At 35.2% G+C, this 12827-nt stretch overlaps 1 protein-coding gene across 4 annotated transcripts in view; it reads right to left on the bottom strand.

Annotated features, from left to right (window-relative positions):
* The window catches only part of MSRB3 (methionine sulfoxide reductase B3), a 273055-nt gene that overhangs the window by 160623 nt on the left and 99605 nt on the right, over positions 1-12827 (bottom strand). For all 4 annotated transcript variants that reach the window (XR_016510495.1, XR_016510494.1, XM_090273565.1 and 1 more), the window contains one exon: positions 8964-8992. Coding sequence is in view for 2 of the 4 variants with exons in the window: in XM_090273565.1 (XP_090129691.1) it covers positions 8964-8992 (29 nt within the window). In the remaining 2 variants the exon portion in view is untranslated. The remainder of the gene's footprint in view (positions 1-8963; positions 8993-12827) is intronic.

Here is a 12827-nt window from a genome sequence, read left to right as displayed (position 1 = left end):
CCTCCTGCTGGAAGAACTTGGTAACAAAGTCATATTCATTGGACCTGTAGATTGCTTCCCAGGCCCAGTGTCAAAGCTCTCTTCTATATGGATGAGTGGAGGAATGGATAAAGGTGAAGCCAATGAATGTTAGGTTATATAAGGTCTCACTGGCCAGAACCATCCCTATTTTGAGATGGATAATTCATGTCAACTTAAACTTATGAAGCTAAACATTCAATTTGTCTGTTTCCCATTGTTTTTATTCAGTGCTGAAAACAGTAACTTTCCTGGTTATGATCTGACTCCTCATCTAGGTCAGTCTTTAGGGTGATAACATACTATAGTAAGGAAATATCAATCCCAATATGAGTGATTTATTTTGACAAATTGATAAAGTGAGTTCTTGTTGTAATTTTGTGAGTAATACAGCTTCACTACTTATAAAGAAGACATTGATATGCAGATGTAAGTATTCTGAGCCGCTGAAAATTATATTTTTCATCATAAGCAAATACATTGACATTCTAGCTTCGTCCATCTTCTGGATTTGTCAATAAGGGTCCATTGCTGAGAGATAATGAAACATCTATGTTTCTGAGCCTGAAAGTTTAAGACTAGATAGTAGAACACAGAAAAATTACCAAGGCAATTAATGCTATCTTTTGAGGCCTCTTGGGGAACTGCCAGAAACTTTATTAATAGCCTACTAATGGTCACATTGTAATACTATATAAATCTGTATTACACTTTGTATTTTCAAGGCGTGCTTATAATCATATTATTATGTTAAGTTTAAGAAACAAATTTATAATGTATGTTACTAAACACAGTAATTATAGAAAAATAAAAGGCTAATAACAGAAAAATGAAAACAAAAGTTGCCCATTGAAAAAAACTATCTCATCATTTAATAAAAAGGATACAATCTTTGCCACTTGGAGACCCGAAGTCCAATACCAGATTGGCCATTAACAAACCAAATGGCCTTAAGCAAGTCTTTTAGCCTTTATCTCAATTCCTTCGTTGATAAAAATATCCTTGTGTATCATACTAAGATTTTTGTGAGTCTCAAACTTGGTAAGCATCATTAAAGCACATTTTAAATATAAAGCATTATACAAATATTTTCATCCTTATATATCAATTAATATAACCTTTGAATTTAGGTTACCAAACAATGTGATTATAAAAAAGGAATTAGAATCACTTAAAAAATATAACCGCCCTAACTCTATAAATACTTTTATGAAATAATTGATGTAAATACATGATATTCTAATGTTGTGGATTCAATTATTGGCTCATATTCTTCTCCCCTTCCTATCTTTACTCTCTACCATGTGATTCAGCAGTTCTTTCCCCACTCCTTTACTTTCAGCTTGGCCATGTGACTTACTTAGCCAATGAGATGTTAGCAGACCTGACCTAATGCGAACAGAGGTTTGAAATGTGCTTGCATAGCTGGGCTTGCACTCTTCTCTTTTATCATCAATGACAAGACTCGTGTAGCAGACCTGAAACTAACTTGTGACTAGCCTATGTCAGACAACTCCCAACCAACCCATAGACATGTGAACATAAATAAATTATTGTTGTTTTAAGTCACTGTTTTTTGAGGTGTCCTGTTATACTGTATTATTGTGGTAATTATTGATAGATTCAGTGGTTATCTAGAATATAATATACTATATTTGTATTATCCTTAGTTTAAAGAATCATTTTCAGGTTAGATAACATAATTCCTAGGCATTAATTTTGTCACTGAACCAACAATAATCAATGACTACCAACTATTTGCCAGGGAGTAGTCTAGGCGCTGGGCTACTCAGGGTATGTAACACCAGCTGCCATAATAAACAATGGCACAATCTCAGTAGCTTGTTACAATAAATGTTTATTTTTCTCTATAAAATCCAATGAGGACGTTCTTAGATGAAAGGCTCTCTTGAGTGAATCTCTTCCAAGTATGACTCAAGATCCAGACTCCTTCCATATTTTGATACCATCATGTTCAACATGTACTGCTGATATAACCTCAGAGGAGGAAGAGAAGTGTAGGGAAGTATATTGGATACTTAATCCCGTTCATCCAGAAATGACACAAACTCCAATGGGAGAATTAGTCATATGTCCCCTCACAGATACAAAGAGGCTGGAAATTGTAATCCCTGGCCAAGTAGCCACTTCTCAACAACAACTCTACACTATGAAAAGGGAGAATAAATCACTGGTCATTAGTCAAGCATTTCTATCACAATTGGGAACAGAAAAGACTGAGATTCCGAAGCTCATGGAATTTTTGTGTGTTGACTGATTATTTCAAATCAGACAGCAAAGTTATAAAGATAAATAAGATATGGTTCTTGCCTTTAATAAACTTACAGATGTGGAAACAAAGAGGAAATCCACACAAATAATTATAGCAGATGATAAATGCCATAATAAATGTAAGTATAAGATCCAATGTTTACACAGAGAAAGAGATCACTAACTGCTGGGAAGGTGTTAAGGAAGACTATATTTATTTGAGAGAGCATGCTTGAGCTGAGTCTTAAAAGAGAAATAGAATCTTGCCAGACAGATGGAGGAATAGGGGAGATGCTAAGTGGAGAAAACAAAGGTTTGTATCATATGACTTAGAGCCTTTTTCTTTATAAAGCTATGAGTTGGCATTGAGAGCAACAGGGAAGGGGAAAGCACTGGTAAAAACAGGTGGTAAAACAATTTCTTGCTTCACATATGAATTTGGGACATAAGTTTCCTATTTAGAGCATACTTCATTCCCATAAGCACTGATTTGGAATAATGTTGGCTACAAGAGGACTAACTGCAATACATGACCCAAGCAAGATGGCTAGTACCAGAAAACAGAGAGTACATGGAGCTGACAACACAGGGATGGTAATACCTAAAGAGGTATAATTCAGGTTAAAAAAAAAAAGGGTGTGCGTGTGCGCGCGTGCCCACACTCACACACAGACTTTCTCCTTGCACAGTTCTTCTCTCATAAAATAGAAACCAATAAATAATTATATAAAACATTAATTGAGTTGATCTGGTAAATATGCATCAAACCCTTTATATTGTAGAGAATATAGTTTTCAAATAACCCACAGAAGAGTTTTGAAAATTGGATGCATATTAGGCCAAAAAAATAAAACTTTAATAAGTACTGAGTAACACGTTTACTAAAAGGCAGTAAGGCCATATTCTTTGACCACCAAACAAATGACTAACAAAAGTAGAAAGTAGGAAAATTTGGGCATTTTCCTAAATAATCATGTGTCCAAAATAAAATAAAAACTGCAAGTATTTGAAATTCAGTATAAAAAGTCTCTGGGATTCAGCTAAAGCTTTAATGAAGAAAAGTCATACCTTTAAATGCTCTAATTCTAAATTAGAAGGAAAGGAAATACAAAATTTAAGTATGTGATATAATGGCATACAGGAAAACCAATAGAAAATTATTAGAAATTAAGGAGAAATTTCATTTAGATCTATCTGATCCAAAATCTCTGCACTTAGCCAATATGCCTTGCTTCTTCCTGGCCTTTAAATTAGTTTATCAAAGAAAATGACAGGCTTTGTCCCCTCTACTTGTTTCTACACAATCCAGTAGGATTGTTAGAGAAAAAGTTGCCTGATTTTTCAAGCCAACCTTGAATAGGATCTAGTAAAAGAATAAATGAATTAATAAATGAATGTGAAGAAGAGAACAGTATTCTCAAACATTTGCCATAGTTCTAAATTAATCTCTTTTAATAATAATCAAACGTGAACTGTCACTCCTTATTTAAAAGGTATAAGAAAACTACACACTAATCGTTAGCATTAATAGGCCAGCCTTTTAAAAGTAAAAATGGAAAACTAGTAACATGGTTTAAATAAAGTAAAAAAAGGTGAATGTCGAAATCTAAAATATATTAGTTTATGTTTTAATATCAGGATTTAATTCAGCATCTGGATATAAATTTAGCTTTGGCAGCCCTTCTCAGCTAAATATGCTAAGAAATCCAAGTGAATTTGTATAATGAACCAACTAGCTGTAAGATTCCATGAGAGAAGGAATTGTATCTACCCTATTCACAGCAATAAAATAAGCTCTGCATCAGGCATATAGTATTGCTTAATAAATACATGTTGAATTAATGAATAAAGTAATTTCCATTAGTGAGTGATGACAGATTGGGACAGATTTCAATATTCTTATAGTTATATATTATTTCCTTGTTCTTTACTGTAACGAGAACTCCACAATTAAATTTTAAAATGACAATTGATCTGTAGCAATTAAAAAGTACTGTTGACATATTCTCACATTTATAAGATCTGAAAATGTTTTCCTTATAAATATTTCTTAAGAAAGGCTTACTATATTAGGTAGATTATCTCATTTACTTATAAACTTTCAAAATTATAGTTATTCTATATTCAAATTCCTCATATCCCTTCAACTTAGTGACCAGCATTATCAGCTTACTGATTATATTCTTTGATTTCCTTACCCTAGTGTAGATTCCTTTTTAACTGCAAATCTTAAAAGCGACACTAGCTGCTTTTTGTTCCTTGGAAGTCTTTTTTCCCCCAACAGGATAATTATATTCTGTTGTGCCTTTATTATGGTGTCTTTTAGGATCGTCTAACCTTGTACACTCTTGGGCTCTATTTAATAATGAGCTCCCTCCTCTACTCTCCACACTAAACCATGCTCATTAGGTTTCTTAATCCTCCATCATTTGCTTTCATGAAATTTTATACCTTTCAGTTGGTGTGCTCTGTGAGTCCATTTCCTTAGTATAGCCATTCCAAGCAGCCCAGAATCAACAAGCACTAAACATAAGCTTATTCACTTTCTGAACCAACATGACTACAGGAAAAAGAAAAAAAAAATCTTTGTTTTGAATGTTTATGGACCATGAAACTATACCATTTAACTTGGTATTTCATTTTTTCACCCAAACATTGCCTGAGAAGGTTAGAACCACAGAATTAGACACCAGGCAGTCCTTAACATATAGTTATAGGCTTCAGGTTTTTCTTGGTCAGAAAATGATTCTATTTTAATGGAACAGAAATAACAATATCCTGATGTTATGTAGTGACTAGTAAATTCCAACTATATCTTTGTCTCATACTCAGAATTCAGAAGAGAAAAACATCTTTTTTCAGTTATTTGCAAGAGCTCTGCCTTTCCAAATGGGTTGTTTTTAAAAGACATATGCATGTTCTTGAAAGCTGACTACACAGTCAACTCTGGTCTTTTCAGCAGTTCATCCTCTGCTTTCTCTTCCACTCTACTCATCACTAGCACCTTTGCTGATAGGTATGTACAGAAGGGCCAACAGAGCACATATTTTGTTTTTTATTTCCTAAGGACTTTAGTTAAATTTTTAAAAATCTGTTAGTGAATTGAAAGAGTTAATGAAGTTTCCAAAGGTGCCTAGCTCATTCAAGCAAAGTTTACACTTGAATCCTGTGCAAGTTAACTTGTGATCCTCCCCAACCAAATGATAGAAAGCAAAGCCAGTAAGTTCTTTATTTAATTGGTTTGCATCCACACACTGACCTCCAGGGCTCTGTTTACATAGCCTATCATGCAATATGCTCCACAGTTCTCTGCCTCTTTCAAAAGCATGTTTCTCCTGAGATTTGATATATGGCTTTCATGTTTAATCACTACATTAAACTCAATGCTCTGCTTCCTCCGGCATCAACTAACTTCCCTTCTTGGGCGGTGGGGAAAAGAGCACAACTTCTTGCTACTTCTGAACATAAAAGGAAGTCTGTTTTACTCTATTAGTAAAATCACCAACTACAAACAATCATAGGCAAGCAACACTAATACATCAAGTAGGAGACAGTATTAAAATGGAAACCTAAAAACTGCTTTAGAAAGATTGCTCTCAATTGGCAAAGCCTAAAACGTTAGACAATTGATTGAGTTACACTAAACCAACAGAAATGGAGTTTAATCAGTATATAACTCAGTATATAGAGGACACAGCTAGATCGCAGCAAAAGTTTTAATCAAATTAAGGACAGAACATTCTTTGGGTTCTCTGGTCAGAATTAATTCAGCACCTCTCTGCCTTCTGGTTGAGGTTTTCTTAATCTTCACCACAAATAGAACTTTAGACTCTGTAACTGAATGTGGGCATGATAATGTCACACTCCTTTCCATAATAATTAATATGTGACCCAAATTTTGGAGACAGATAAAATCTTAAAAATGTCACTGATTTCTTTCAATAAATCAAGACAATCTACAATTTCCAGGTTTTAAAAATCACATGAAATATATGTATTTTACATTAAAATATTTTAAGAAAAAAGGAAAGTGAAATAAATATTGCAAATTATTAACAATAGTAAAATCTAGATGACAGATATATATGTGCTCATTATATCGTACCCTCTACTTTTATATATAGTTGAAATTTTTCATTACGAAAAATTTTTGAAACTTCAAAAAACAAAGTATCTATGGATTTGCTTTTGAAGAAAAGTACTGACAATTTTAATAAGAAAAATTTAAATTACTTTCTAGGTTGATCATTTTGATATCTGTTCAACAACTGACATTTTTTACCATGTGCTAACAATGAAAACTTTCCTTCCTCCTGAATCTCACTCCACAGCTTGAAACTCATTTACACAAACTGCAAATGTGCAGTAAAGCTCTGCATAAGTTGGCTTCTTTATTTGAAAAGAAAAAAATTGTGTGTGTGTGTGTGTCTGTGTGTATAATTTCACTTTGAAATACTTTCCTTTAGGGCTAGTCATTGACTATAGTATTTATTTTTAAGTTTTTTTTTTCCTTAGTAAGATGGCATCTTCCTTCGTTTAAAAATCTCACTTTGTCAGGAACACTGTTACAGCTGTACATAACATTAAACAGAGTTAGCTGACTTTCTGTATTTGATGAACAATAGAGAATCTGAACCTATTAAAGTCATACATGTAATTGTTCCAATATGCTACCTTATTTCTAACCAAATTTTGCATGATATGGAATGCTGAAGACTACATTTCTAACTTTGTCATGATTCCTTCATTCAATAGATAGTAAGCTAAAAGAGTTTATAAGGAAAAAAAATTATGTTTCTTAACTCAGAACCAACTAAATTCTTTCCACAACTTATTTAATTCAAAAATTTTTAAAAAAACAACAAAACTTTTAATCATTATTCCCTGTAAGGTTTTTCAGAGTACAGAACTTTATAGTTTTCAGACATGCAGATGTTGTCATGATAGGCATTTAAAAAAATTAGGACTTGAAAAAAATAAGAATCATGAACAAAATCTTTGGTCACAAAAGTGAAAGATGTGTCTGTACAGATGTTATAACTATTTTCAGAATAAATACTAACTTTCAGTACAGGAATTTAGCAGCACACTTTAATTTGGATTTGAAAATTTAACATAAATTTTCTGACTTTGACAATAGCTGCCTAATATTTCAGTTTTGTACACTATTTCCAGGTTTTACCTTCAAAATGAACCTAGTGGACTTTTTCATTTTTAAAAGCTATATTCCAGATCCTAAGCCTAAAACCAATTTCTGACTTGATGTTTAGGGAATTAAATCAGATCACAACAAAGTGGGTTCTTAATAGATATTTGGTGATGGGCAATGACAAAAAGACTTGCAGTTTTATGTAAAAATTCATTCTTCATCAACTTTATTCATTTATTTTTATACTTAAAGATTTTAACTACTAAAAATGACAAAGATTTTTCACCCTATTTTGAGGCACCTCCTATAAATCAATAAAAAAAGTCCAATAGTTGGTAAAATCTACTATGCCTTTAGTCTCCATATAGTCAATATTATAAACCAGAAATGCTTATCTTGTACTATCAATGTCACACATATTCACAAGCCCAAGAACACGGAATGGAAAGATTTCTGGAATCACAGTTCTTATATTACGTGAAATTGTTAACTCAAATGTACAAACTTCTCATTTAAAGTCTCACTAAGTTATAGAAATTCATAAATCTATTCAATAAACAAAGGAAGAAGATTTTGAAGAAGAAAGGCATGTTGGCTTCTTAACACCACTATCAAAAAAAAATATATATATATATATAAAATCTTCATTCCTTTGTGTACATAATAAACAAAAACTTTTTAAAAGTTAAAACACAAATGGAACTCAAACCAGAGTAGGAATGTTACTTTTAAATTCAAAATTTACATATTTTCCTGCAAATTATTTCTCCTGGAATTGAAAATTAATGTTTATTTACCTATTAATAGTTCACTAAAGAGCATAATTCCTTAGCACCGTACATGAGGCAGTTTTTGTGCTTTAATTGTAAATACCATCAGAAACTTTGAAGCTCACAAATCTCAGCAAGTGACAGAGACACAGTCAAGCATGAGGATTATAAGGCCATATTCACGCTTCATAAGAAAACACGAAGGGAGGCTGATATGCCACTGTTTGTGAGAACACAAATTTTGTCTTGATAGATACAAAATGATGGCTTAAGGTGACCTTAATTTTCCATTACTCCCCCAACAAAACAAATAAAAAATAATAAGTCATAGACAAATATCTACCTCTATTGGTTAAAACTCTTTATAGTTTGCTGGATAATATGTGTCTATTACCCACATTTGATGACAAGTCACTTGCAAAGAATCTTTAAATTATTCAGGATGTTTTGTCCACTGAGAGACTAATATTCTATTTTGAGAAATGATTATGTACAACCCCCACCTCTGCTTTTAAAATAAGACTGCAGATAGAGAGCATTTAATGCTTATTGCAGAACTATCAAGAATCCCAGGGTGAATATCTCAAGTTATGATTCCAAGCAGCTAATACCCCTGCTTTGAGGTAGGGTTCATGTTTTGAAAAGAGACTGCCTCGTCTGTTTAAAATCAAAATGGTTCTTGATCTGATGAATTACTCCTCAGAGAATAATGTAAATAAAATATACTCAGAAAAACATTATTAATGTAAACATACCTGAACCAGAGTCAAATTTGGTTTCTGACCTGCAAAGGGAAAGACATTTTTTACAATATGAAAATTGCTTGTTAAAGAATAACTGTTATTTTATGGTGAGAGTGGTGGTTAGATGCAATAGTTATAGATTTCAGAACACTTGTCAACAATTAAAATAGCTTTTTAAAATGTAAATACATATTTATTTTAATGACTTTAAATGCATGCATTACCCTAGGTCCCCTAAATATGCACATATCCATAGCAATAGCACAGTACGGAAAAGATACTAACTTTTTAGCTTGTTTTTGAGAGAAACAGGCTGAATTACATAAAAAACAAAAAGCCCCCAGTCTCTACAGATTAACTTGTTTCAGTAATATAATAAAGCAAAAAGAAAACTTAAATTTAAAACTATCCTCTTGACATATTATTAAAGATTTTTCAATTATTCAACACCAACTAATTTTTCACTAAGTTCTTCACAGAGTAAATGAACCTAGTAACCCCATATGTTTAATAAGTAAGAGAAAAAAATTTGAGTCCTTGTGGGAACATTATGTTTCAGATATAGGTTAATACTGGTTATAAATTCAGAAGCCTTTGAAGCTCTCAGTTCAGCTGTGGGAAAACTTCTGTTAGGTAATTACTCTCAAGATGCTGCTGATGTGCTGTCAAGCAGAATTAACCCTAAGACTAGGCCTATCTACACAAGCTACTCTAAGACAGCATTGTCTATATCGAGCTCTCAAACCAATTAGTGGGCATGCTCCAGTCGGATTTATATCACACATTAACAATCAATAGCATATATGTTCACAGCTGCCACCCCAAGATACAAGAACCAACCAGCAGGAGTCCTGTTAAAGGATGTTACATTGACAGAGAAGTTTTTTTGTTTTTTTGTTTTTTTTCTAGAGAAATGTAGTTAACTAAGTGGGAAAGGAGGTTTCTTTGAAATGATGCCAGGGTACCAAAGCACTTTTGGAAACCATGGTTTTCTTTACCTAAATTAGGGTAGAGAAGAAGCAAGAAGCAGCTTCTTTTGTCATAAAAATTCATTTCCTCAAGTACTCCCAAATAACGTTTCACCTGATGCTTAAATGAAGTCAATAACTGTAAGAACAAAAAATTATTATTATAACCACGGTTACCAAGAAACACCACTGTAATCCAGGACCACACTTTCCCCAAGCCTTGGGCCCATCACTGCCTGCATCTCAATTCTTCTCTTAGATGTCCCAACCTCCTACTTCAGGAAGAAACCCATTTTCATTTCTTTGGCCTGTTTTGGAAAGCCTTGCGTCATGCCTCTTTGTTTCCACATCATTGAGCATTACTCTGGATGACAATGACCACACAATGTCCTGCTGGTTTCCCTGCCTATCGTATCTTCCCCCACAGACTATGTCTTATTAACCTTTGTAGTCACAGCACCTGTATAGTGCCTACTGCTTGTACTTAACAAATATCTGTGGAGGAAAACTTCTGCTTCCACACGCACCCTTATCTCCTTACCTATATGTTCTTTATGTTCTTCCTTCTGTCTAATGTTCCCTCTTATTTATGTCCTAAAATGTATTCCCTCATCCCCCCTTAAACCAGGCTGTATCAATTACTCCTCTCTCTGCCATATCTTCAGTATCTTGGTTTCCATACGTTCCTCCTCTCTTCTCCTTAGATGTACTCCAGAATTAAATAAAAGCCTTCCTTCCAATCTGTGACCTGCTCTTGTCCTCCTTCTTTCTTCCTGACTTTTCAATCATGTTTATTGAAAGGACAGAATATATCCTGTTTGTAGTCATCCTTTCCTGACCCCCAACATAGTCACTATTTGAACCAATATAATCTGTCCTTGCTGCTTTATTACTGTCTTCCTGATGCTAAACCCAAAGTCCCTGCTACAGTCTCCATCAAACCTGCCTCCAAACTATCACATAATACTACTTGAATATCACACTACAACCTCAAGGTCCACATATACTAAGCTAAATTTATCTTCTTTCCCTCAAATATAATTCTCTGCTAACTCCCCTATTATTTAAGGTAGAAATCAAAGCATTATTCTACTTTTTTCCTGCACCTCAATATCTACTTAGCTGCCAATTCCTATTGATTCTATTACCTTCCTTTCCTCTCTGTTCTCCCTCTAACCATCTTTAGGCCTATCTTTGAGTCAATAATCTCATAACCAGCATCCCCTCTTCCTTTTCAATCCATCACCTAATCAGTGGCCAGATATATCCAAAACATCAATCTGCTCACATTAGTAAAGTTTTTCAAACTTGGGTCACAGGTTGATCCATTAGTAGATTATAAAATCAACTTAGCGTATTGCAACTAGCATTATTTAAAAAACTGAAATGGGAGGGAAAAAGATGGCTGTGGAATAGGTAGCAGTGGTTTCTGCTTGCTTCCATCGTGAAGGGAGTTGGAGTACAAAAACGGAGTGGAGTGAGTAAGTGCAGATTTCAGACAGGGTGAACAGGGACGGGAGTGTGAGAGTGGCGTGAAAGAGGGCAGAAAGCTCAGCCCGTGCTCTCCAAGCGGAGTTGTTGGGCTTCGCAGCCCGGTGCCTCTGCTTCGAAACTTCCCCCTGCCATAGGCACCCTGACCAGCAAAGTCCCAGAGGGAGTCAGTGAGAAGGTTTGGTTGAAACAGCCAGAGGCGTGGGAAGACAGAGAACAGCCCGGACTGTGAGAAACTGTGTGAACTGAGTCTTGGTGGGGACCATCTGGGCTGGCAACCCTGTGTGCGGGTGCACTCGCATCAGGGCTCCATCAAACAAAAACACAGAACTGAGCCACAGAGAGGGGCACACGTATGAAAGCTGCAGCAAAAACCCAGACTTGGTAGGGACCCTGGACAGGCAACACTGCACTGGCACGCACACAACAGGGCTCCGCCAGGCCGGGATGCAGGCCAGTGCTGCAGCTTGGAGGCAACACAGAGACTTTTTTGGAAGAGGAGCAGAGACAGGACCCAAGGCTGGGCAGGGACTAGGGACATGCACACTGGCTTGCCAGCAGAACAGTGCTGCTAGACACACCTGAGGAATGCTGGAGGATGCCACAGGACCAGTGGGTGGGACTCAACTCAGTGCGGCTCACAGCAGAGAACTGTGGCAGGCCCACGAGTGAGAGAACAGCAGCCTCAGAATCCATCTAGATCTCCTCACAGACAGCCAGCCAGAAAAGAAGATTTGAAATCCATGGAATTTTGACCAGGGGAGGATCCAGAAAAAGAAAACAGAGCCCAAAGGTTGGACTGGGGAAAAGCTCTTTCTTTAATCTGTTTCCTACCTTCTCTCCCTCTTACTCTTCCTCTTTAATTTTTTTGTTTGTCCATTTGGTTTATCCTTCCTCTCACACTAAATATATAACATATAACTGCTATATAAACCTAATACTATAGACCTCCACTTTCTCACTTTATTCTGCATTCTTCCCTCCCTTTTTCAACACACAATGTAAATATTACTTTCTGTCTCACATAGCCTTGACCCTACTTGCTACTATTATTATTCTACCATCTTCCCTCACAAAAATCATCTTTCTTTCAGTTAAAACAACTCTTATCTGTTTTTCCTATATTATAATAGTCTTAAACTCTTTATATCTATATTAATACTGGCTCATTTGCTGCTGATTGTGTGATTGTGGGTGGGGGATATTTTGGGGGATGTGGGTTTCTTACCTGGGTTGTGTGTTTATGTTTTAACAGCCTCTCCACAAAAGAACTCAAGATGTGGTGGGCAGAGTGACTATCACTCAATTAGCCAGAGGGAAGGTTCCACCAAAGAGTAACTGAAATATAACCAGACATCTTAAACAAAGGGTATAAAGGGCGTCCCAAGAGCATCAAGCTCAGAAGATCAAAGAGACT

The sequence above is a fragment of the Furipterus horrens genome, unplaced genomic scaffold (genome assembly GCF_987537825.1).
Source record: "Furipterus horrens unplaced genomic scaffold, mFurHor1.1.pri manual_scaffold_4, whole genome shotgun sequence".
NCBI classification, from domain to species: domain Eukaryota; kingdom Metazoa; phylum Chordata; class Mammalia; order Chiroptera; family Furipteridae; genus Furipterus; species Furipterus horrens.
Note: the sequence above shows the minus strand (reverse complement) of the source record. Positions and strands in the feature narration are given on the sequence as shown.